At 34.4% G+C, this 24866-nt stretch overlaps 1 protein-coding gene across 6 annotated transcripts in view; it reads right to left on the bottom strand.

Moving 5' to 3' along the window:
- WDFY3 (WD repeat and FYVE domain containing 3) overlaps positions 1 to 24866 on the bottom strand; it is a 264633-nt gene that overhangs the window by 120664 nt on the left and 119103 nt on the right. For 5 of the 6 annotated variants that reach the window (XM_049709048.1, XM_033416011.2, XM_049709050.1 and 2 more), the window contains 7 exons: positions 23694 to 23880; positions 21828 to 21994; positions 13266 to 13733; positions 12258 to 12359; positions 8522 to 8715; positions 4630 to 5087; positions 2702 to 2785 (listed from right to left, as the gene is read on the bottom strand). In XM_049709048.1, coding sequence (XP_049565005.1) covers positions 2702 to 2785; positions 4630 to 5087; positions 8522 to 8715; positions 12258 to 12359; positions 13266 to 13733; positions 21828 to 21994; positions 23694 to 23880 — 1660 coding nt within the window. The remainder of the gene's footprint in view (positions 1 to 2701; positions 2786 to 4629; positions 5088 to 8521; positions 8716 to 12257; positions 12360 to 13265; positions 13734 to 21827; positions 21995 to 23693; positions 23881 to 24866) is intronic. The other variant, XM_049709051.1, reaches the window with a different exon arrangement.

Here is a 24866-nt window from a genome sequence, read left to right as displayed (position 1 = left end):
TCTTTGGAAACTGAACTCTACTAATATGTAACTATTAAAGTAGTAAACTTTTAAATCTTATATAGAAAAATATTCTAATGTAGGAATTACATTATTCTTCTCAAACTAGTAAAATACTGCAAACATTGTAGAAATCTAAAGTATGGTATTTATTAAGTAAAATTAGGTCTATTTTAACAGCCATTATATAACATTAATTCTTACTAAGTCACTTAGGTATTACCACTTTTTACATTTAGAGACTGTGGTAAGCTTATTAAATTGGTAACTACCAACCAAGACCTAACCATTTGCAAAGACAGGATAAAATGACATTGCAAAATTTAGTTAATTTTTATGTTGCAGTTACTTTTAAAGCTTAAAGAAATCGCTACTTAATATTTCAATCTAAATTCTCATATATACTTAAGACTTATCTACCTCTTTTGGGAATATATACTGAAATATTTAAATTCTGAATTTGCTTTGCCTTAATTATCAAGCGTGTATAGGCACTAAGTAATGGACACCATGTTCGAAAGATAACTAGTACTCGCCACCTATTTTGCAATTGCAGATATGTTCTGAGAGTCTTGATTACTATTTTGTATTTTGTTTTCACCTCCTCTGACTGTGACTGAATATTGTTCAGCATAATTCTGTTCCATTATTCCTTCTGAATAATGAAAAAAATTTTGAATTTTAGTTTTCCAAAATAAGGTTTCCTAGTTCTTCTTCCTCCGAGTCTTCAAATAGAGAAGAATCTCCAAGATTTTACTTGCCAGACAAGTATCACAAGTTGAAATTTCCTTAGTACCTTAATCTCCACAAGCCATAAAACTAACACAATGTTGGTTTTTCCTTTTGCAAACAAAACAAGACAAAACATGTTTTGCCACAAGAAAAAAGATGCCCATAAGCTGATGTAATTTGAGATGTTCTTGAGATATTCTAACTTCAAAAATTACTATACTGTGAAGTAAAAAAAGTTTTTATTAGCTTATGATTCTTATCACTGAGCAAAATGTATGTAACCTGACCAGAATGGCAAGCTACACTGACCTTATTATTAGCATGAACAGCACTGGGAGCTTCCTTGGGGTAACATCAACTTGTAAGCCTGATTAGAATTCCCATGGATAAGATACACTCAACTACAACTGCTGATTCAGTGACAGTTTCCCCTTAGGTCAAAGACAGGACATCCTTATATGTAGCTATGTTGCAAAAGATGAAAAAATGTTTTTGATCGAAGGCCTTAAATAACTACCATATAGAATAAAATGCTGTTTTCCCTTTGTCAAACTACTATTTAAATAAATAATAGGTTCTAATAGATTTTTAAATATTTGTCCCCTTAATCTGTGAATCCCTATTGAAAGTATTGTAATTTTTGGTTAATACTTAATGAATTTAAACACAGCAATTTTTAAGCCTTTACCATGTATGATAGAATCATAAATATGATTTTTTTAATGATTAAAACTATTTAGTAATTGAAACTATTTTTCTAACATCCAGTAGTTCTCTGGGATAGTAAGCACACATGAATCTTGCAACACAAAGTATACCTTTTACCTTATTCATTTTAGCAACAGAAAAATATACTAGGGCAACTCAAATTGATTTCATAATATCTTGAATCAAGAACTGCTCTTACAAAAACAAAAAAGAAACAGTAGTTTTTAAATACAAATACATTGAACAATACTAAATTGATTTACTAGAAGAAAATGAGCTGTAAGCCCCAGTGTAAATTTAAAAGAAAAGGAAAATATAAGCCCATATACCTAATGAATATAACTCTTAAAATATATTGAAATACCAAATTTATAACAAATACTTCAAATTTAGTACTAAATTAACCACAACTGTGTTCAAGTTTCAAAATCTGAACAACAGAAATAAAATTAAACAACAACATAGCAGAACCTCAGGATTCATTTTTAAAAAGCCATAGTGGGAGAGAATTAATACAAGACTTAAGGACTTGCACTTGCTTATGAGGAAAACAGGGGCAGGAAGAGTATTTGGTGCCAAGTGCACAGACTATGATCATTTTAAGTACAGGTCGCAAATGGAATCTCAAATGGATCTTAATTGTACTCTTGTCAATCAACTGCTGGTTCTTTATAGTCATAAGCATTATATATGAGGTAGACTACATCAGTTTAGAAAGAGATTTACACACAACTGATGAAAACAGGAGCTAGGGGAGATTTTTTTTATTCACTTTTTCAAAGGTTAGCCTGCATCACATTTCAACTGGTTGAACCCGATTGAGAAAATACACATTTCCTCAGCCAGTGCTGGGATGTTCATTTTGAAGTAATACTAAAAGCCGAAGAATGATCCCAAGCACATTTAAAGTGAAAAGAAAAGGGAGAAAAGTATTCTAGTTAAAGAGTAGAGGCATTACATCCTCATTTCTAAATTAATTTTAATAAAATACATGCTGGCTCTAAAATGCATATTTTAGTCCAAATAATAGAGTTGGATGACAAAATGCTACATGTCCTTCATATCTTCATAGCATCAACACATTTTACTCTCATAAATACACTCAGCAGAAGCTGACAGTTTTAAAAAACAAAAACAAAGATATCAAATAGAAAGAAAATAATTAAAGTTACAAAGCACAAAATCCACATTAATATATAACTGAACACAGAAGAAAAAAACCCACACAAGTAAAGATTGACTTCTGTTATTAGATCAGTACCTTTTCCTGGACAAAGCTGGTGTACCCCAAGGAGAGGGGAGAGAAGACTCACTTGTCAGGCAAGGAGGGATCTGTTCTGCACGACTACAGACAACAAAACAGGGTGGTTTAGAAAGGTTAGAACAGGACACAGTTGGTTGGCAGTTGGTTAGTTTCACAAGAAATACCAGTAAAAGTTTAATAGGGAACATCCTCCATACTCAGCGGGAACAAGGAACAAGACTACAACACATGCACTGAGGGAAACAGAAAAGCATGCTTAAGGCAGATGCTTATTCATTAATGTTAACATGTAACATATTTGAAAACAGAGTACTATAGGCCTTGTTTCTTGAGGAAGCAAACTAAAAAGGTATACTAACTAGGATAAGTTAGAAAACAAGGGAAAAGAGGTTGAATCTAAATACACAAAATTTAATTTTAAAAAACACCTTATTCCCTCAACACTACACTCTCCCATGGTTTCTATAAGTTAACAATATATATCCATTTTTATTTTCAAGGCAGGGAAAATCTGAAAACCTTTTTTACATTACCTGTGTTTTCTATCTGAATACTAAGGCCAAAGAAATAATAAGAAACAAGAAACATCTCAGTAGGTATTTCAAAGTAGATAATTTTATAGTTAAGGATATAAAAGCTTTTAGCTCTACCCAATAGAGTTACTTGCTTTATTTATGGGGCCATTATAGAAACGATTCACTTGTTTTATGAAGTAAAACTATGGTAATGGTTAAAAGTGATAATGCTTGGGGCAAATTAGCAGCATGATCAGCATGATCACTCTCACATTATTTTCAAAGTGAGAGCTTAATTGAAAACACACTTTAAGAACTGAAAATAAGTGATTTAGGTAAAGCAGACTTATGATCTTAGAACCCTGGATTTTCCACATCATAGATTTTATCACAATATGTTATTGTTTATTCATGTGTTTGTATTTAAGGTAAAGGATGGATATAACCAAAGTAGCCTTGTGCTGAGTTGCACCCTCAATGCCTAGCATGATGGCATGCGATAGGTATTTGTTAAGTACTTATTTAATGAAGGAATGAGTAAATTAATCTGATGGACTCTTGAACTATCAATGTCTCCCAGGGAGATATATCATTTTTTGAGGATTATAAAATGTTAGGAATGATTATGAATGTTGAGACTATATCATCTGTCTGAAAATACATGTAATCATAACTATGTTCTATTGATAACTAATATCAGTAAGTCTGGATGTACCTAACGTTCTTGAGAATAAAGAGGAAAAAGAAAACATAGGAAACACCACCATGAAAAGTAAACTTCAGGGACTTCCCTGGTGGCGCAGTGGTTAAGAATCTGCCTGCCAATGCAGGGGATATGGGTTTGATCCCTGGTCTGGGAAGATCCCATATGCTGTGGAACAACTAAGCCCATATGCCACAACTAGTGGGCCTGTGCTCTAGAGTCCACGCACCACAACTACGAAGCCTGCGCACCCTACAGCCCGTGCGCTGCAACTACTGAGCCTGCGTGCTGCAACTACTGAAGCCCGTGTGCCTAGAGCCGGTGCTTCACAAGAAGAGAAGCCACCACAATGAGAAGCCCACGCACCGCAACGAAGAGTAGCCCCCGCTCGCCGCAAATAGAGAAAGCCCCCGCGTAGCAACTGAGACCCAACATGGGGGGAAAAAAAAGTAAACTTCATTGAAACTGCTCCGTTAACTGCATAGAGAGCTTAACTCTAACCTGGTTTTACAAATAATACACAGATGTCCATGCTGAAAAGCTTAAGATCAGAGCAATAGTAATATTCACAAATAAAGTGATAAGTAAATGAGAGAGAAGATTCATTTGTTTTCATTTTCTTTCAGATTAAATTATAATTTAAGCCTTAATGTTGAAGTCATACATAGTATATACCCTTTAATTCAGAGCACAGAGCAGAGCCATACCTGTCAAAAGAATCTGTGGCTACTTTGTAGAGATAAATAAAGAGTTTACTGCAGTGCCGTAGAGTGGGTGACACTGAATCCATCAAGATTACATCTTCCTCTAAAAGTCTCTGAAATGGCTGTGTATTTGAGGGGAAGACATTCATGGGGCTTATTTTTCTTAGGTCTGAGAAACAGCCAAGAAATCGAACGGCATCTGCCAACTTCTCATACTGAATCTCTGTTTTGAAGAAATGAGAGTTGGCCGGCTCATAGCGCATTGCTGCAGTCAATGTGCAGAACACAGTGTGGAGAAGTTCAAACACTTGATTCTGGTTCACTTTCTCCCAGCCATTCTTGGGTGGTGAGCTCAAAGATCTTTCCATAGCAACAAGCAAGGACGTAATGTACACAAATCCTCCAACTTTCCTAAAAACTGTTCTTGAACGATGGCTTTCTCGAAGGACTGACAGGAGGGCCTACAGGGGACAAAGAAACAACACAAACAAACACAAACTTATAATTCAAATTAAAGAAAAATAACTGTACATGAATGTCAAAGGGGAATGCCATTCTGTGAACATCTGATATGACTATTTTTGTCATTTACCGAATAAGCAGTCTTATGAAGCATGCCAAATATTTTGCTGATTAAAAAGTGCCATATTAAAAGCAGAAGATCGTTTTAGAAAACACTATCGCATATTGCTTTTGACAGAATAATGGATATATCCAAATCCTGGCCGAAATACTTTTCCTATATAGTTGATGAATAATGACATCAATGAATTCAGTGATTTTTACAAAGTAATTTTATTAAATAAGTAAAATACATATTCAAGTATAATTTTACACAATCATGAAAACTTACAACTGTGTGTATACAAAATGATTTATTCTAGAAAGGATCAGAGAGATGATCAGGGAAGCCAAGAGCTGAAGTATTCCGATTCATATAAAATGACCATATCCCGATGCTTTGGAAAGAGCAGTCACTTCAGAGGAGTTATTAGACATTCTCTCTTGCAAAGTGAACTGCGGCCTGAGGGCTGAAAGCATGCTCTTTCCCAGAATAGCTGTTAAGGCCAAACAGGTAAAACAATCTTTTATAACTATAAGTTATTTTCTGAAGTGTCATACTTTTAACATAGTTTATTATTAAAAATAACACATTATAAAATTACTTAACATTTTATGGGGCACTTACTATGTATTAGGTATTTCTTTAAGTGCTTTAATACATTAGCTTATTTAATTCTCTCAATAATCCTATGCATTGGAACTATTATTATCCGCACTTTAGAGATGAAAAATTGAGGCCCCACGTGGTTAAATAATTTGCCAAAGGCTTATACAATGGCAAAGATAGGATTTAAATCCAGGCAGTCTGATTCCCCTACTCATGCACTTAACCATGAAGCTATACTGCCCCAAACAGCAATTCGAAATCTGTTTGCAGATACACAGGCTCCTTTTCCCTGTTTCAGCAACTGAAACACCATGAGAACTTAATTTTGCTTAAGATACAATTTACAATCTTCCCAGTCATTACATTTGAAAAGGCCATTTTATTAAAATATCTCATACATTTCTAATAGTATTTGCAAAAGGGAAAAGCTAAATATTCATATATATAATTACCTTTTTCAAATATACTATTGATACTTTAGAAATTATGAGATTCCACTGTACATACCTATACCTTATTATTTTAAAAGACAGAAAATGTACAATCTGTATATGTAAATAAAATTTAGAAATACAGTGTATTTCTTCCATTATTCTGCAGTTAGTTTCGTTTCCGTATCTTCTCAAATTTAATAAACTGTACTCATAATATCAACTCCTATTTACAACAAGACTTCATAAATTTTTGTTATTTTTAAGCATCTTATAACCTAGCCTGAAGGTTAAATGCAAGGGCTAGAGTTAGAACGCTTGGGTGGAAATTTTGACCCCAACATTAAAAATCATTTCACTGTGGTCAGTTGCTTAACCTTTCTGTGCCAGAGTTTCCTCTTATGTAAAATCTAGACAATAATAAGAACTTACTTTACAGGAAATACATGTAAAACCCTTAGCAAAGTGCCTGGCATAAAAACCCATAACCATCATCATCTTCAAAAACACACTGGGGAAAAACTGGACATGTATTATTTTATATATGAGGAAGCACGAGTTAGGAGTCAAAGTAATATGTACAAAATTGTATCGCTGGTCAGAATTATGATAGGGGTCAGAAAAACAGTGCTTATTAATCCTTAGTCCAAAAGTACTCTATGTTGTGTGTTTCTGGATAAGTTCACCTCCTACTGCCTCAAAACTGGTTACTCTGTTGGCACTGTGACATTATCACAGCATAATCTCGGTATCTGAAAATTTCAGATACCATGAATAACTTAATATCCTGCTTAAATCAATAATTAATGATAATGTAGCAAATGCCAAAGTTACAAGGAGATATAGATGCGAGGTGGTTAATTAGGCAAAATCATCAGCTACATATTCACTCCATTTGCATAAATCTAATGCTTACAATTCAAATTTGTACATTGGCAGAATTATAAAATACTACATATTACAAATTAAACTACATAGGTCTGTGGTTGTCTCAACTGAATGGAGACAGTGAAAAGCAATTCTGAATGAAGCAAAAATGGAAACTGAAACTGGAATCCCAAATCCTCCTCGCTTTCCAACACTACTTCATGCCCTCAAAGCAGTGGAATGCTGGAGCCAGCTCATACTGGTCTGGAGAGCCAACAGTTTTATTTTTGGAATTCTGCATACCAGTTGTTAAAAACATAACCATAATTAAAAATTAAGTTCTATAAATTTAAAACTAAATTAATTATTGCAAAAACAAAAGTGGTAAATACTCAAAACTGTACTTCTTAGTTATTTTCTATATTTTATTATTATTTGTGCCCTTGAGATATTATACAATGGGGTGCTACTGTATACCTCTTCCCAAGCCACATTCAGTAACACATTAGCTGCCTGAAACAGGTCACAGTGGGAGTATTGACACCATGGAAATCAGTAAATGCAGCAATATCAGGACCCCCTCCTGTCTTCCTCCTGTCTCAGAGTCAGTTACCACCATTTACCAGAACAACACTGTTTCAAAATTACAGGTCAGTTAATTGCCTCTTGTTGGCTTTATCTACCAATATTTTACAAATCCAATTACAAAGGTACCAAGAAAGGAGGAAAATGTATGTTTAAAAAGCTGGCAACCTTAATGACTTTTGAAGGCACTTGTTTTTACCCCACAATCCCCTCAAATATACAAATGTTCCTCAATATTGATATGCATGTGGATGTCTTCCTTGTCTAAGAGATAAATTGTGGTCAGATTATTCTTGCTTTTAAGTTAAAATGCACACTCAAAACTGTCATTATGGGAATTCCCTGGCGGTCCAGTGGTTAGGACTCCTGGCTTTCACTGTCAGGGCCTGGGTTGAATCCCTGGTCGGGGAACTAAGATCCCACAAGCCATGCAGCCAGGCCAGAAAAAAAAAAATTGTCATTATGCTCAAAACAGGGTGAAACATACAACAGCATAAAGAAAAACACACAAATTTCTCATTATTGATGAGAAATTAACTGAATAAAGCAAAAATAAAGCAAAAATACATGATTCTAGAAGGGAGCTATACTTCCTGTCATGTGTGTGCCAGGAACAGGGTGAGGGTCCCAGGAGAGGAAGTCAGAGGGAAAAGAGATAGCTGTCATCCCCAGGGCCCTTGGAGGTCAGGTTAGAGACACTGGCTTTTCTTCAATTATTATTTTGACATAATTTTAGACTTGATGAAAAATTGCAAGAATAGTTCATAATAGTTTTAAGTCATTTAAAAACAGCCACAGATTTTAGTAGTAAAAATCATACCAACACACTTATCAAACTTACTCTTAGGATGTCAGTCTTCAGCTGCAGTTCTGTTGGTGGGGCTGAGTGCATCAACCCCAGGAGCGTGCCCATGTCATCATCCCCATTTGGAGAAAGCACCAACTGCTGGATCATCATCAGGGCATGCTGCCGACATTGTGGGTACCTTACTATATTATGTGCACATCTTGCACCTCCAAATTCTCGAAAAATTCCTTGGAGGAAGGAGAAAAAAGAACAATATGGGCTAACTTAAAACATTCTAAGCCAAATGAATTAAAACCTGATCTTTTTGTAGAAAGAATAACTCTGAAGAATGCACATAAAATCCACCCAGCTATTTCACTTTTCAAATTACAATAGAAAAATCTCCTTTTAAATTTACAATTACAATACAATACAAAACTGTGGGTTGTCAGCAAAGGCATATACAAATTTTCGTAGATTTCCTTTATGCAAGAATACCCTGGGGCTTCCCTCGTAGCGCAGTGGTTAAGAATCTGCAACTAAGCCCACGCGCCACAGCTACTGAAGCCCGTGTGCCTAGAGCCTGTGCTCTGCAACAAGAGAAGCCCACACACCTCAATGAAGAGTAGCCCCCGCTCACTGAAACCAGAGAAAAGCCAGAGCGCAGCAACGAAGACCCAATGCAGTCAAAAATAAAATAAATAAATTTGAAAATAAAAGAAAAGGAGAGAGAGGGAGCAACTGTAAAAAAAGGAAAAAAAGAAAAAAAGCATGTCCTGGTATGATCAACATGTCCAACTTCTCCAAATCCAGACTATTCGGAAATTTCATAGGTAGATACCAAAGAGGCCAATATTTTTATGTAGAGGCTTTACTGAACAATACTTGAAATCAGTTTAGTAAAAGGCTTTTAGGGGCTTCCCTGGTGGTGCAGTGGTTGAGAGTCCGCCTGCCGGTGCAGGGGACATGAGTTCGTGCCCCGGTCCGGGAGGATCCCGCATGCTGCGGAGCGGCTGGGCCCGTGAGCCATGGCCGCTGAGCCTCCGCGCTGCAACGGGAGAGGCCACAACAGTGAGAGGCCCGCGTACCGCAAAGGTAAAAAAAAAAAAAAAAAAAAAAAAAAGGCTTTTAGATGAACAATATTCCAAATAAATGAGGTTTAAACTGAACAAGGCTTCTAAAACAGTAGCAAGAAAACAATGGAATAAATTATTCTGCAATGAGAAAAATTACAAGGAACCAAACTTTATTAGTTAGTAGAGCACACAAACAAAAAGAAGACAAACGCTATAAACAGAAAGCATTAGGCACTGCTCTGTCCCAAAGGCTTTACGTAGATTGATTTATTTAATCCTCACCCCCTACTACACAGATGAACATATGAGACACACAGAAGTTGAGTAACTTCTCAAGAAGTTGAGTGGCCAAGGTCAGCCATACGGCTAGCAAACAGCCAGCAGGATTTATGCCTATATAGGCGCGTTCTATAGCCTGTGCTTTTGACCATGAATGATACTATTCTTATGTCAAATACCATCTTTTGAGTATATAAAAAAAATGGACCAAGTGATCTAAATCATCAATTAGTATTTCCTCCAAAGTAACTGTTCTATCCTTTATACTTTCAGAGTACCTTGTATATGCCACTATTGTAATAGTTTGTATCAAACCGTCTTAATATTATTTGCTTATATATTTGGTCCCCCGTTAATTTGATTTCTTTTTTTTTTTTTTTTTACATCTTTATTGGAGTATAATTGCTTTACAATGGTATGTTAGTTTCTGCTTTATTTCCTTCTGGTCTGTGTTTCAAAAAGTGTTTCCTGAAGGAATAAATGTCAAGTATATTTTGTGGAAGTGGCCACTGTTCTCTCTATTTAGTGACTTTCTATTTGCTAACTTCATAAGAATTCTATAACCTTGAAGTGAGTGTAAGTCATGTGCCTGAGATTTAGCACATGGAAGGCCAGGTTTATTTACTTCCTGGTGGTCAAGTAGTGCCCATTAGACAATCATAATAGCTAATAATTTTTGAATACTTACTATGAGTGAAATACTATTTTAAGTGCTTGAGATCACACAGCTAATAACATCTTTCTTAAGAAGGAAAAGACAGTCAATAAGAAAAGAACTTTGTGAAAATGTCTGGCATGCTGGGAGATGGATTAAGCGACATTTGGTCTTATAGGGTCAACTCTTCAGTGGAATTGTTCAGTCTCTTCCTATGTAACTCTAGATCATGTCATAAAAAGCTAATTTGCGAAATAAATTGTTAGTACATCCTCATTACATTTCTATTTCAGCTAACTAAATTTAGTTAGTGGAAATAAGGAGATTATGATACCACAGACAAAATGTTAGTATCATACCCATTAAATTTTATCACACTTATTGTTTGTATTACCTTCTAAATTCATTCAACTCTGTACTGGCATTTACCAAAACTGTACTTAAATAATTACTTATACAATTATGTGTTTACATCTTTCTTCATCAGGTTGTAATTCCTTTGGGGCAAGAATTATCCTTTTTTGTGGGGCTGCCTTGGGTCTTCGTTGCTGCGCGTGGGCCTTCTCTAGTTGCGGTGAGCGGGGGCTACTCTTCGTTGTGGTGCGCGGGCTTCTCATCGAGGTGGCTTCTCTTGTTGTGGAGCATGGGCTCTAGGCGCGTGGGCTTCAGTAATTGCCGCACGTGGGCTCAGTAGTTGCAGAACTAGGCCCTAGAGCGCACAGGCTTCAGTAGTTGTGGTGTGTGGGCTCAGTAGTTGCAGTGCGCGGGCTCTAGAACACAGGCTCAGTGGTTGTGGCGCGCGGGCTTAGTTGCTCCGTGGCATGTGGGATCTTCCCAGACCAGGGATCGAACCCGTGTCCCCTGCATTGGATTCTTAACCACTGTACCACCAGGGAAGTCCAAGAATTATCTCTGCATTTTGAACGCCTAGCATGGTGTCTAGGACACATGATATATTTTATATGTTGCATGTTGGGCTCCTCCGCATTCAGGCAAATAGGCATGCATTTGTGTGTTTGCTAGTTCATTTATTTGTTCATTAACTCATTCATTTCTAGCTTGCCATAACACTTAAAATACAATTCAAGTTCCTCAGCATGGCCTAAAAAAGCTCTATATGATCTGGGCTCAGCCTACTCATCTGAACTCACCTCCTCATCACTTATTCCTTTCAAGTTGTATTGACATTGGTGCCTGGGAGGTTTCTGACATTGGCTGAAATTTTAAGTAAACTTTTTCAAAAGCAAGTGTGATATTTTATGAATACAGTTGGACCGTTTATTAATGACAGGTAGAAAAAGAATGAAGAAAAGTTGAGATTAAAGATAAACAAAAGATTTACTGAATCCATTTTTACCTGGGAGAGGCAAGTTTTATTCTTTTCAGTATTTCCCTAAGGTTGTAACATTATAATACTCTGACTTGAATTACTAAATAATTAAGAGAATCACCATGTTTTGGAAAATATTTAAATAAGCAAAGTTATTTGATGAAGAGTCTGTACTATATAAGTAAAAAAACAGAAAAAGAATACTTCAAACACAAGGCATACAATAAAATATAAGAATATATTTTGAAGTAATAATAATGTTATATATTTTGCCATTCATAAACTTAGGAAGGTCAAAAGTATTGCATTTCTAGAGATATGATAGTGCCATCACTGAATCAGTGGTTTTTCCTCTAAGAGACAGGAGCATTTCAGAAGCAAGAATCATTACAGAAGACAGACCAGAGGTAATATCCTCCCAAAGCATTTGCTAGAAAATTTTCTAATTACCTGCATTTGTGTTTGATCCTTGAAGAAGCACTGTCAAGGTCTCCATGACCAACAAAGCCAGGTGTTTTTGGTCTTCAAATGAACTATTATTTCTTGAGTCCCCTAGGAAAAAAGAATTAAAGGTCCAAATCACAGAAGTTATAAGCTTACTTTTTTCTGGATTTAGCATTTTTTAAATAATTTTAAAAATAATTCCTATCACTTTTACCATCAACACAACTTACATAATACAGCCTTTAAAAACGATACACATGTCTACCAACTACCAAAAGTGAAGTCAAAATCAATGTTCATAGATTTCATTTTGGTGTGGCTAGAAAGCTAGAGCTACCTAACAAATATTAAAAAGGAAAATGCCAATCAAAGTAAAATGTATCCTTCTCACAGGTGCTTTCCTAATCAAGGAGGTCAACAGAAGAATGCTAGATTTTAATGCACCAAAGAGAATGAAGAGTTTATGAATAGTGCTGTCTATTCAACTTGCATTAATTCATTCAACATGTTTAATACTAAGTGCCAGATACTACTATGCTTTAAACAGATTTATCAGGAAGGACGAAAAACATCAAATTTAAGGTACCTAATGATAATACATATGTGTATATATAATATCACTAAAAAGATATATTTATTTGCTCTCTATAATTAATAAAAACATTTCAAGGCACCTAAACATCCCAACTGTTTCTAGAAGCATTTTTTTTTCCCTCTTAGAAACAAAGTAGTAGACATTGGTCACGTGGATCATAAATGTTTTCCTCAGTTTTTACCTTAAATTCTCTTCCACCACGACATACTTCTGTACCCCCCAACCCCCTGCCTTTCCCCAATTCCCTAACAGAGGTTGAATGAACAAGTTAACCTGTGGGAAACATTCACAAGGATCTCATAATAAAGCACATTATTAAGTAATTCAAATCAATAACAAAATGACAGGCAAAACATGAACAAAACACCCTGCTCAAACCCCTTTGTCAAATAAAAATAAAATTATGGAAAGTGCTTTACCTTGTTCATGTAGTGCCTGAGTTGGATCCTTCAAGAGGGCAGCATATTTGTGCAAAAGGTTTACCATGACCTCCAGAAGGCCCACCTCCCTGAACACGTCTTTAAATATGTAGTCATGTCGTGTAAACTTAAGAAGTGTTTTCATTGCAATAATGCTACAGTGGTAAGAAGAGCTAGATTTTAAGAGAATGCTAACACTAATAAGTTCTTTACAAGGGATATAATTTAAGCTAAAAACGACAAACTCCAGCATCTCGAAGTATTTGTTTTGTACTTCTGGGAGTTTAGAAATCTTTTCTGCAAACTGTGACAGTGTGTGCTGTGACTCTAGGATGAAATAATTGGCATTGTCAGCCATGTAAATATTTGTGATGGCATCAAGAATGATGTGGGCAAGGAAGTTGGTTTTTGCTTTTAAAAATGCATTCTGAAGAACTGCAAAGGCCTGGACGTTTCTCACACTGTGACCTAAAATAGAAAACAAGAACACAAAAGTCAGTGCTATGTGATATTTTCAACATGGCAAACAAGTCTATTTATTTATTTTTAAAATATGGAATTTAATAAATTTATTTATTTTTGGCTGCATTGGGTCTTTGTTGCTACACGCAGGCTTTCTCCAGCTGCGGCGAGTGGGGGCTACTCTTCGTTGTGATGTGCTGCCTTCTCATTGCGGTGACTTCTCTTGTTGTGGAGCATGGGCTCTAGGCACGCGGGCTTCAGTAGCTGTGGCACACGGGCTCAGCAGTTGTGGCTCGCGGGCTCTAGAGCACAAGCTCAATAGTTGTGGCGCATGGGCTCAGTTGCTCTGAGGCATGTGGGATCTTCCTGGACCAGGGCTTGAACCCCTGTCCCCTGCATTGGCAGGCAGATTCTTTTTTTCTTTTTTTGGTAAGCAAAATAATATCTTTATTAATTTAATTTTTAACACCTTTATTGGAGTATAATAGCTTTACAATTGTGTGTTAGTTTCTGCTTTATAACAACGTGAATCAGTTATACATATACATATGTCCCCATATCTCTTCCCTCTTGCATCTCCCTCCCTCCTACCCTCCCTATCCCACTGCTCTAGGTGGTCACAAAGCACCAAGCTGATCTCCCTGGCAGGCAGATTCTTAACCACTGTGCCACCAGGGAAGTCCCAAAAGAAGTCTATTTAAACAGATTATGAATTGTAACATCTACCAACTATTTACTAAGAATACATCCTGTTTTCACAAAAGGTCTTCTTTGTCTTCAACAGGTTCAGTCATTTAATTAAAAATAAATAACACTAATTAAGCTTTTAATGCAGCATTATGAATATTCTGATTCCAGAATAGTATATATTGAAACATCAGACTGTTTTAGGAAAAATAAAGCAAATTATACAGGTCTAGGCTTCAGAGTTTGGAAATGTGCAGGAGTGTTACTTTTTATTATCTGTAAGATTGACCTTGACTATAAGAACATTTACCTCTCAATGTGAAAAGACTTTCAGGCTGAAGAGGTAACAGGCATGAGAACAGCAAAAATGGCAGCAGGAAAACAGGAGGGGAAAAAAATTCTCTAAGTTCCAGTTTTACATTTTTAATTATAACATTAGAACTTTCATGAAATTTTAATTCGGAAATTTATTTTGTTTTCAAGCTGGAAGTGCAATTTGTTTACATACACATTTGTTAAAGCAATTTATGGCCAGCTACTAGCTATATTTATAAATATCTGATTTTCAAACACACCAACTAGAAAAAACAAAAATCTGTATATAATAGCTCCTGTGAGGCAAATTAGTGACAATCATTATAAAGAAATTAACATAGGAAATATGTGAGGCAAATGAAAACAAGCGTTTGTCTATAAAAACTGTCCCCAGGTTCACAACCATTAGGAATATAAAGCATTTGCAAGAGTGACCAAACAGTTAACACAGAGCCTTACAGAATCAGCTGCATTTTAGAAATAGGATAAACACAGAACGAGGAAAAATATAAAATGGGTTAGAAAGACTGCTCAGAAATTCTGGTTTGGACATTATCTGAAAAATGCAAAGATTTAAAAAAATCTTCAGTCTATACGTGACTTTAAATTTGTTTGTTTATAACATACAAACTTATTCCATGTGTGCCAAATATCAAATCCTTACTTCCAGTTCCTTATTAATGTGATGCTTGCTCTTTTTGAGTACATCTTTACTTTTTATTACCTGCAGGTAGTCAAAAACCAAGCTTTGATAGACTGATGAACATACAAATGTACAAGTCTGACTACGTGTGATTAATAAGGTTAAAGAATAACTCTAATCAATATTTTGCATCTTTGGGCTATATGACAATATCATTTCTCACCATAAAGAAAGGAGTTAGAAAGAGCTGAACTTAGGGTAATGTGGGAAAATTTAGATTTTTCCGAGTTTAATTTTCGTGATCTGGTTTTAAGTGATGTCACTGACAAAACATAAGGCATGGGGCTTCCCTGGTGGCGCAGTGGTTGAGAGTCCACCTGCCGATGCAGGGGACACAGGTTCGTGCCCCAGTCCGGGAAGATCCCACATGCCACGGAGCGGCTGGGCCCGTGAGCCATGGCCGCTGAGCCTGTGCGTCCGGAGCCTGTGCTCCGCAACGGGAGAGGCCACAACAGTGAGAGGACCGCGTACCGCCAAAAAAAAAAAAAAAATGGATAAGGCATATTAACCACCAACCCCAAAGAGCTGAACTGAACACAATATGTAAAAATACACACAATTAAAAGTCAAATGTAAAATGTGGTAATCCTCGCATATAAAGATAACAGTAGAAATGCAGTGGTCAGAGGAATTTTGGCTCTTTGTAATTTCTTTTTACTTACAGAAGTAAGTAATGAATCTGCTCTGATTCATTACTTACTCCTTAATCCCCCTTTTTATCCAATTCATCTAGGGGCCATTAGCAAGTAGTTAAAGTAGGTTGATCAGAGTAAATGACCAAGGAACATCAAGACTAACTGGTCTCCAAGACCAGCTTCAAGAGCAGAGCATTTTAACCAATGCAATCAGTCTTATAGTAACATGTAAAATTCAATCATTCCTGTGACTAATCCAGAAAAAGATTCTGTAATATTATTTCCAAATTTAGTACACCTTATATACAATGAAACTAAACAGAATCTAATAATTTGGCTTTCTATCAGGAAAAACGATCTAAAGGAATGTCAGAACTCTAATTCCAAAATTAGTGGCATACACATTTGAAGTGTTGATGGTATCAGGAGTAATTATTCAGGACTGTCATAGCCATTAAATTCCTACAATATTTAATTGGGAAGGGAGCATAATTAAATCTAAAAGATAATTAAAAGATTGCTCTATATGAGACAGGAATATCCCCTAAATATTGACACATAAATACTCTAATATTTTAACTAAACAGATATATCCTGTATAAGTTTCAAAATTTGCATTAACTGACTAAAATCTGTTTAGCACACAAATAACTAAAATAAGAGTAAAGTAAGGAAATCATTCTAACAGATGACAATCACCATCTCATTACTCTCAAGTCTATATAAGCAGAAACAAAAGAAACTAATTATTCTAAGGTTTAGAAGAACAAGTGTATATACAACAAAGAATAGAGCTTTCCTATTTTCAGAATCTAATGTAAAAGTGAACGCTTGAAAAAAGAGCTTATATGACACAAGCATAAGCAAAATGTAAAATGAAGTAAGAATAAAGGTCTGAATAAAGAAATGCAAGCATTCATTCAGTAAACACACACTGAATATTATTTTTCAGATTCCAAGTCACCAGAGTTAGATTCCATGCAACACTGCAGAGGACGGCTCTGAGGAGTAGAGATGAATAGAAAGGTGAACAGTTACAAAGACACCTATGGTAATCCAGGTGAGTGATCTGTACAGCCTCAACTAAGGTAGTGGCAGTAGGGCTGTTACCAGAAGGGAGGAAATTAATAAACGTTTAGGAAGTATAAGACAGAAAGTAACGAATGAATTACACATGTGAGTGACCAATCAGAATGACAGCTGGCTATAGACAATCCTCAGGGTTATACTCCTGCAAGCCAGCTGAACATCAGCCCTGGCCACATTGGCATCCAATATAAAGTGAACCAGAATAGATAAAAAGCTCTCAAAAGTAAACCCATGGGGCTTCCCTGGTGGCGCAGTGGTTGAGAGTCCGCCTGCCGATACGGGGACACGGGTTCGTTCCCCGGTCCGGGAAGATCCCACATGCCGCGGAGCGGCTAGGCCCGTGAGCCATGGCCGCTGAGCCTGCGCGTCTGGAGCCTGCGCTCCGCAACGGGAGAGGCCACAACCGTGAGAGGCCCGCGTACCGCAAAAAAATAAAAAAAGTAAACCCATGATGAACAATGCAAGGCACTTTGGTTACTAGCGTGAACAAAAATACGAGAAAGGAAAAAATACATTATCCTTTTATATTGGTTAATGTGTTATGAGAATTAATGTGTTACAAGACAATGTTTGTAAAGGTGAAGCCACAGAAAAGTTCTGAAAAAGACAGGTATGGTCTTTTTTTATGAAGAGATATATTCTCTATTAAACATGTATTAAAAGAACTCGCTGTGTTTAGGGAACAAATTTGGAAGCTATGAATTACAGAGTACAACCTTGCAAAGATGTTTCTAGCATAGTTAAGGTAAAAAACCACCATGGCGTTGTTATTAAACAGAAGGACTGCTACATTTTTCTTTAATTTCCTTCTTTAGAAAAATCTATCTGCTGGTGAGGATACAAAGTTTTATAAAAAGCATTTTCTATATAATATAGAAACGGGAGTCATTTTCAAGCTTTAACATACACACACAGATACATTTACCAGCTTCACTAATAACTCAGTCTACTTTTTCTTTTAAATTTTATATTTCTATACTGTTTCACTTGACCTAAAATCAGCAGTAAAAATAAGGTAGGTAAACTGTATCTATGTATAGAGCAATATAAGGCAGATATATTCATGTTTTCTCTTTTAAATGTAATTATCAATGAATGGGTAAAAATTTCTTGGTAACAGGAATTTTCTTTTCATAGATAATGAAAGGGAAACCAGTGACGTCAAAGAAAATATTCCCCAAAGTACTGCTAAGAAATAACTGACAAAAAGTATGATAGTGTCAAATATATCAGAATATACACAGCTCCAACTTATAAATAATCCAGACCAAAGAGTTAAAATCTGTAAAGGACTATCACTGCCTCATTCTATCAATGTTTAATAAACATGGCCTCATCACAGCTGGATTTCCTCATCTCCATTCCTGTGCAATAGTCCATTATCTCTTCTATAAACTACAACAAGCAATCCAAAATGAAATTACAAAAACAATTTTATTCACAACAGTATCAAAAAGAATAAAATATTTAAGAATAAATTTAACAAAAGAATTTAAAGTTCTATACAATGGACACTATAAAACATTGCTGAGAGAAAATACTAGGACCCAAATAAGGGATAGTTGTATGCTCATGAATTGAAGGACTCAATACTGTTAAGCTGTCAAGTCTCTCCAAACTGATCTATAGATTCAATGTACTCCCAACGAATATCTCTACAGGCTTTTTTTTTTCGTTTTCAATAATTGACAAATTATTAAATTCATATGGAAGTTCAAAGGACCTAGAATAGCCAAAATAATTTTGAAAAGGAAGAACAAAATTGGACAACTTAAATGACTCTATTTCAAGACTTTAAAGATATAGCAATCAAGACCATATAGTATTGGCTTAAGGACAGACACATTAATGGAGCAGAACTGAGACAGAGTTCCAAATGTATCGTTAAATAATCTTTTTCAATAAACAGTCCTAGCACGTGTGCATATCCGTATCGGGAAAACAAACAAACAAACCTTACTTCCTACCATATACAAAAATTAACTTGAAAGGTATCATAGACCTTAGTGTAAGAGTTAAAATATGAAACTCCTAGAAGAAATCAGGAGATCTCAGTGAATTTGGGTTAGGATTTCTTCAGTATGAGGCAAAACCCACAAAATATTTTAAAAGTGATAAATTGGACTTCATCAAAATTAAAAACTTGTGATCTTCAAAGATATTACCAAGAAAAGGCACAACAAGACTAAGAGAACATACTTACAAAATGTATGTATCTTATAAAGGACTTATCCAGAATATCTGAAGAACTCTTAAAATTCCAGTAAAACAAACAATCCTATCAAAAATTAGACACAGAGATCTGAACCAAAGTAGAGACACAGACAGCAAATAAGAACATAAAAAGATGCTTGAAATATTTTAGAAAAAGGCAAATTATATTTTAAAAAAGATACTATTACATACTTGAATATCTAAAATTAAGACTAATAACACCAAGTGTTTCTGAGGATGTAAAGCAAACTTTCATACATAGCTGATGTGAATGAAAAATGGGACAGCCACTTTAGAAAACAGTTTGGCAGTTTCTCATAAAGTTAAACATACATCTACCATATGAATCAGTAATTCCACTGCTTGGTATCACCCCAAAGAAATGAAAACATATGTCCACACAAAGACTTGTTTTATACGAAAGTTTCTGGTACATTTATTCATGACAGTTAAATAAACACCATCAACTGCTGAATGGATAAACAAATTGCAGGATATCTAAACAATGAAATACTATCCAGAATTAAAAAGGAACTTCAGATATATGCAATAACATGGATAAATGTTGAAAATGAACAAAGCCAGATACAAGAAACTACATAATTTATGAGTCTAGTTTATGAAATTCTAGAAAGGGCAAAACCAAAGCAGATCCGTGGTTACCAGGGCAAGGGGATAATGAGGGGGGCACTGAATACAAAAAGGAACAAGGAAACGTTTAGAAGGATGGTAATATTCCATATCATGATTATGGTGGTGACAGCACAACCACATATATTTACCTAAACTCATCAAACTCAACACTTAAAATGTATACATTTTAATATATACAAATTATACCTCAATACTGCTGACAAAAAATAAAATATATTCCACATTCCCTTTATGTGGAATAGAACTATCTACTTTAGCCTGTATAATAACTCTACAAAGTAGGTCATGGGAAAGAGATAATTTTAAGTTATAAATGAAACTTAAAATGATCTAGCTTGACCCATTCATTTTATAGAATATTACATCAATGTTTCTGAAGAAGAAATTGATATCTAGAAAGGTTACGTCACTCATGATTACCTGAATTCTGACTCTTAGGGCAACGTCCTTTCTAGCTAACCTTGTTTTCATAAACATGTCACTGAATTCTCAAAATAACCCCCAGAGGTGCTAGGTTATGTATGTATCATCCTTGTTATGGATCAGGCAGACATATGAAGAAGGTTAATTTAGATGCATTAATTATCTCATTATAGTAGTGTAATTTCAAAATTATACTCTGTAACTAAATATTATGTCAGTGTTACAAGCAGATTGAGTAACCAAATGAAACAATGAAATCTAAAATAGGATATATATTGCTGAGCTATTTTTAGTTTGAACTCATAGAAAGAGTTAATTGTAGAATACTCAAGCTAGAGTCTACGAATTAGAAGAGTTAATTTAATATTGTTCCTTAATATTAAATAAAATGAAGCCTTGAACTGCTCAGTAAGATATTCCTAGGTTTTGCTTATTTAAAAAGTTCTGTATAACCTATACACTGACAGTACATCTTATGGAAGTTTGACAACTTCAATCTAAGTTGTGACTTTTCAATATAATTTTCTCCAGTAAATTAAATTTAGGATTTTCTAGTATATCTATTTATTCTGACTTAAAAATTTATAACTGCTAGCTTCTATGTCATAAAATACATAGATAATGTACTGTGAAATTTAAATAACCAGACATACTGATATTTTTTGGCTAGTTAAATTTTACATGCAAGTATCATAATTGTATTGAATACTTAGTATGTAACAATAATGTGAAAGGAACTATTAGAGGCCTGTGGGCTCAGATTCTTTCAGAATGGTTATTATGCATTTAAAAAGTGAAAATAAACAATAAAACTAGCTTGCACTCTTACATAATTAAATGTTATTAATTATACAATAAATTTTCTTAGTAAAAGATCACTAGATGAAGAACCAAAGTTAGGAAATCTGAACTATAAAAATTATTCTCTGACCCGAAAATATGTAATGTAACTTCTCTGTACCTAGGTTTGCTTAAATAAAATATAAGCATGTACACCTGTGTTTTCTATATACCTCTTACATAAAGACAGGTATAGAGATCAGAGTGTGAATCAAGTTCCATCCACATAAATTGGAAATGTGTGAGTGTCAACATTAGACAGAGGCATGTTTGGATTATTAAATCGTTTGAACATTAAAATGAAATACTAAAATATAAATCTTACTGCTTTAAAAAATATTTTCATATTATATTCAAGTATTTGATCTGCTAAAGACTGTCACTCAAGAAATTATACCACAGAAAGCACCAACTTTAATGAAAAACAGCATATTACTTTTCTATAAATAACATAAATGAAGAGCAATCAAAATCTGACTAATTCATTCTTTCTCTATTTCTTTGAGTGGCTCAGAATGGGGGGAAAAAAAAAAGACTCACCTTTGCCTGCAGGCTGAGGTACTGCAAATCCAGGCAATAAAAAGGGTGCCCCTGTGGTAATACCAGCTGGTTTTAGTTCACTGACACCATATGTTGTTAGGGAAGTTATCAGATTAACCAGATCTTTCAAGGCATCTTTGGATTCTGCCTCTTTTGCTTGTTCCAATCTAGGAAAAGTATGATTTAGCAAATATATTTTCTCTTGTGTTGTATTTTCAAATTTAATAAAGAAAATTTCAATTTTATATGCAATACATAAATGTATAGAGTACTACAAGAAGTTTCTTCTTACATTTTTTTCCTATATGAAAACATACTATTTTTATAAATCCACAAATTTTATTATAAGATATGATGGTGCATTTGAAAGAAATTATACCAATAGTCGGGACACCTGATAAATGCTGATTTTGCCACTAACAGTATTATTTTAGGTAAATCACTAATCTTTGGTATAGAAAGTCTCTATAATATAAAAGGATTAGATTAAATATCCTTAAGGCTCTAAGGTTATAAAAGTTTCACTGTTTATAACCAAAAACCTTATCTACCATTTCTTTCCTAAGAAATTTTCTCTGTTAATTTTTTTTTTAACATCTTTACTGGAGTATAATTGCTTTCCTCTGTTAATTTTAAAAAGTGAATTCCTTGGGAAGATTTGTAAGACTTTACCTGTATTTCATTAATTAATTCAAATACTCGCATTAGAATACATTTAAATAAACTTCTGAGAGTCTCTAACAATTTTTGAAAAGTCTTAATTCCTTTAAGGTTGTCTTTTTTTAATGTGAAAAGTTTTAATAATATTTTCATACCATACACAGAATGTTGTAACCTGTTTCTTTCATTAACTAGTGTTATGCACATGCCTCTCCGTGTTAGTATAAACTCGCAATAGATATGTTTTTAATGGCTATAGAGAGCCAACCGTAGATTTGGGGAGTGGACGGTGGGACAGCTAGTAGATACCAGAATTCAGGAGCACTAACATGCATAAAACTTTGTGTGCCTTAGAATTATATCTTTAGGATCAATAAACATAAGTGAAATTATTTTGTAAATGAGTGTAAGGCTCTTGAATTCTCAAAGGACTGCATCAATTAGTAATGTGAATTAGTTATTTCATAAACTTTCATATGTCCTCGTTTGGAAATTAGGATATATATGCAAGATTATATTCTTGGGGGTTGCCTAGTATTAAGTAATGGCAATGAGGTCAAACTGGTGTTAGAAATAAAGTTTACAAAATAGTGCTGGTTTACAGTAAATCAAATGATTTAAAAATAATTAATGGCCCAGGAACAACTATCAAGACAAGAGTATCTTCTTCCTAATAAACTTGTAACCAGCCATTTTCCCAGTATATACATGGAACATTTGGGATGAAAAAGAAGGCTAGTGAAACATTTTTAGACTGACATTTGTTTTATATATATATTTGTAATGTCTCATTCAATCTACAAAATTACTCTTGTTATTAACTACATTAATAGTAACACTGGAGTTACTGGTAAGGAAAATCAAAAATATAATTAAGCAAGAAGAGTTTACACTTCAGGAAGATGTTAATTAGTTCATTCAAACTCTTCTCCCTCAGCTACTAAAGAAGAGCAGATTTCTTCTTCACATCTAACTATTGACTCCACGTTTGCAGCCTACATTTTCCAAATTAACTCTAAATTCGTACTTTGAACTCTCTTGACAGAACAGGAATAAAAAGAAGTGATTAAAGCTAAGAGGATAAAGTATACATTAAATAAGTGATTGGTTGATTTCTTCTTCCCTATAAGCCCAAACTACATTGTTTCCTTTGATGAAAAGACTAAGTAGAAATTTAAAATATATTCTTAAATTATGGGGTTTTACCTAAGCAAGAGATCACAAAGGAAACTGTATCCTTGCCATATCCGAAAATCATCCAAAAGAGTTTGGGAAACATCACTGGAATCTTTGAGGAAACAAGAAAGTCCAGCAAACATTTCAACAATTTCTAGGGGAGACAGGTCATCTGATTGCTGCATATTCTGAACACACGTAGATAAACATTCTTTTTCTGTAAAAATAAAGAACTGAATAAGTATATATATGTATAATTTGTCAACTGCTTAAGAAAATTTCCTTCATTCTTAACTGGTGTTTAATAAAACATTAAATTTTAGTGTATCTATAAAATATTGTAAGATAAATGTTACACATTCTAAAAGCCAATGTAAGATTCAAATTGACTGAGGAAGCTCTACCTCTAAGTAGTAAACAAAGAGTAATACAGGAAGTGTTAAAAATTAGTTGACATTTATTACAGTTTTTACATCATATTTAGATGTTTTACTATTCAACAAAATGACTGCCTGCTGACATGACATTTTTGATTTTTATGAATATAGTAAAAAGTGGAAAAAATAAAAAAACTATCTTCTAAGTTTAAGAAGAAAAATCTACTAATTAGTTAAAAGTTATAATTAGAGTGAATATAGACTACTGACATACAAAAATACTTAAGGAAATAAAATTTTAAAAATTATGTTTGTACTATATATTTACTACTTTAAAACACAGTTATACCCCATAATAACTTTTGGGATTGGAGGTGTTTCAAAGAAGACATTCCTCTCTTACATTTAATGAAATTTATTTGTCTTAAGAAACCCAGTGTCACGTAACAAAAGCTAACAAGATTTAACATAACAACGGAGGCAAGAAACAATGAATGACTCACTGACCTCAGGTAAGTGAATAGTTGTACTAAAAATTATTTTGAAAGATTTTTCAGTTTATGTGTATCTATATCTGTATCTATATATAGAGAGAGATATATATACACATCTATATATATATACGTAAATGGACTATTTGAGATGCTACAACTGTCTCCTATTTCTCCTAATTAGACATTTTAAGGGATAGTTGACACATATTTATATATGAGTTAAACAGAATGGACAATTTCTCCTCAGTGCTGATAAAGAATCTACCTAATTTTATTTATGCTGCATTGGACAGGTTGTCTACTTATGAAATATCTTCAGAAAGACTTTAACT

The sequence above is a fragment of the Orcinus orca genome, chromosome 4 (genome assembly GCF_937001465.1).
Source record: "Orcinus orca chromosome 4, mOrcOrc1.1, whole genome shotgun sequence".
Classification (NCBI taxonomy): Eukaryota; Metazoa; Chordata; class Mammalia; order Artiodactyla; family Delphinidae; genus Orcinus; species Orcinus orca.
Note: the sequence above shows the minus strand (reverse complement) of the source record. Positions and strands in the feature narration are given on the sequence as shown.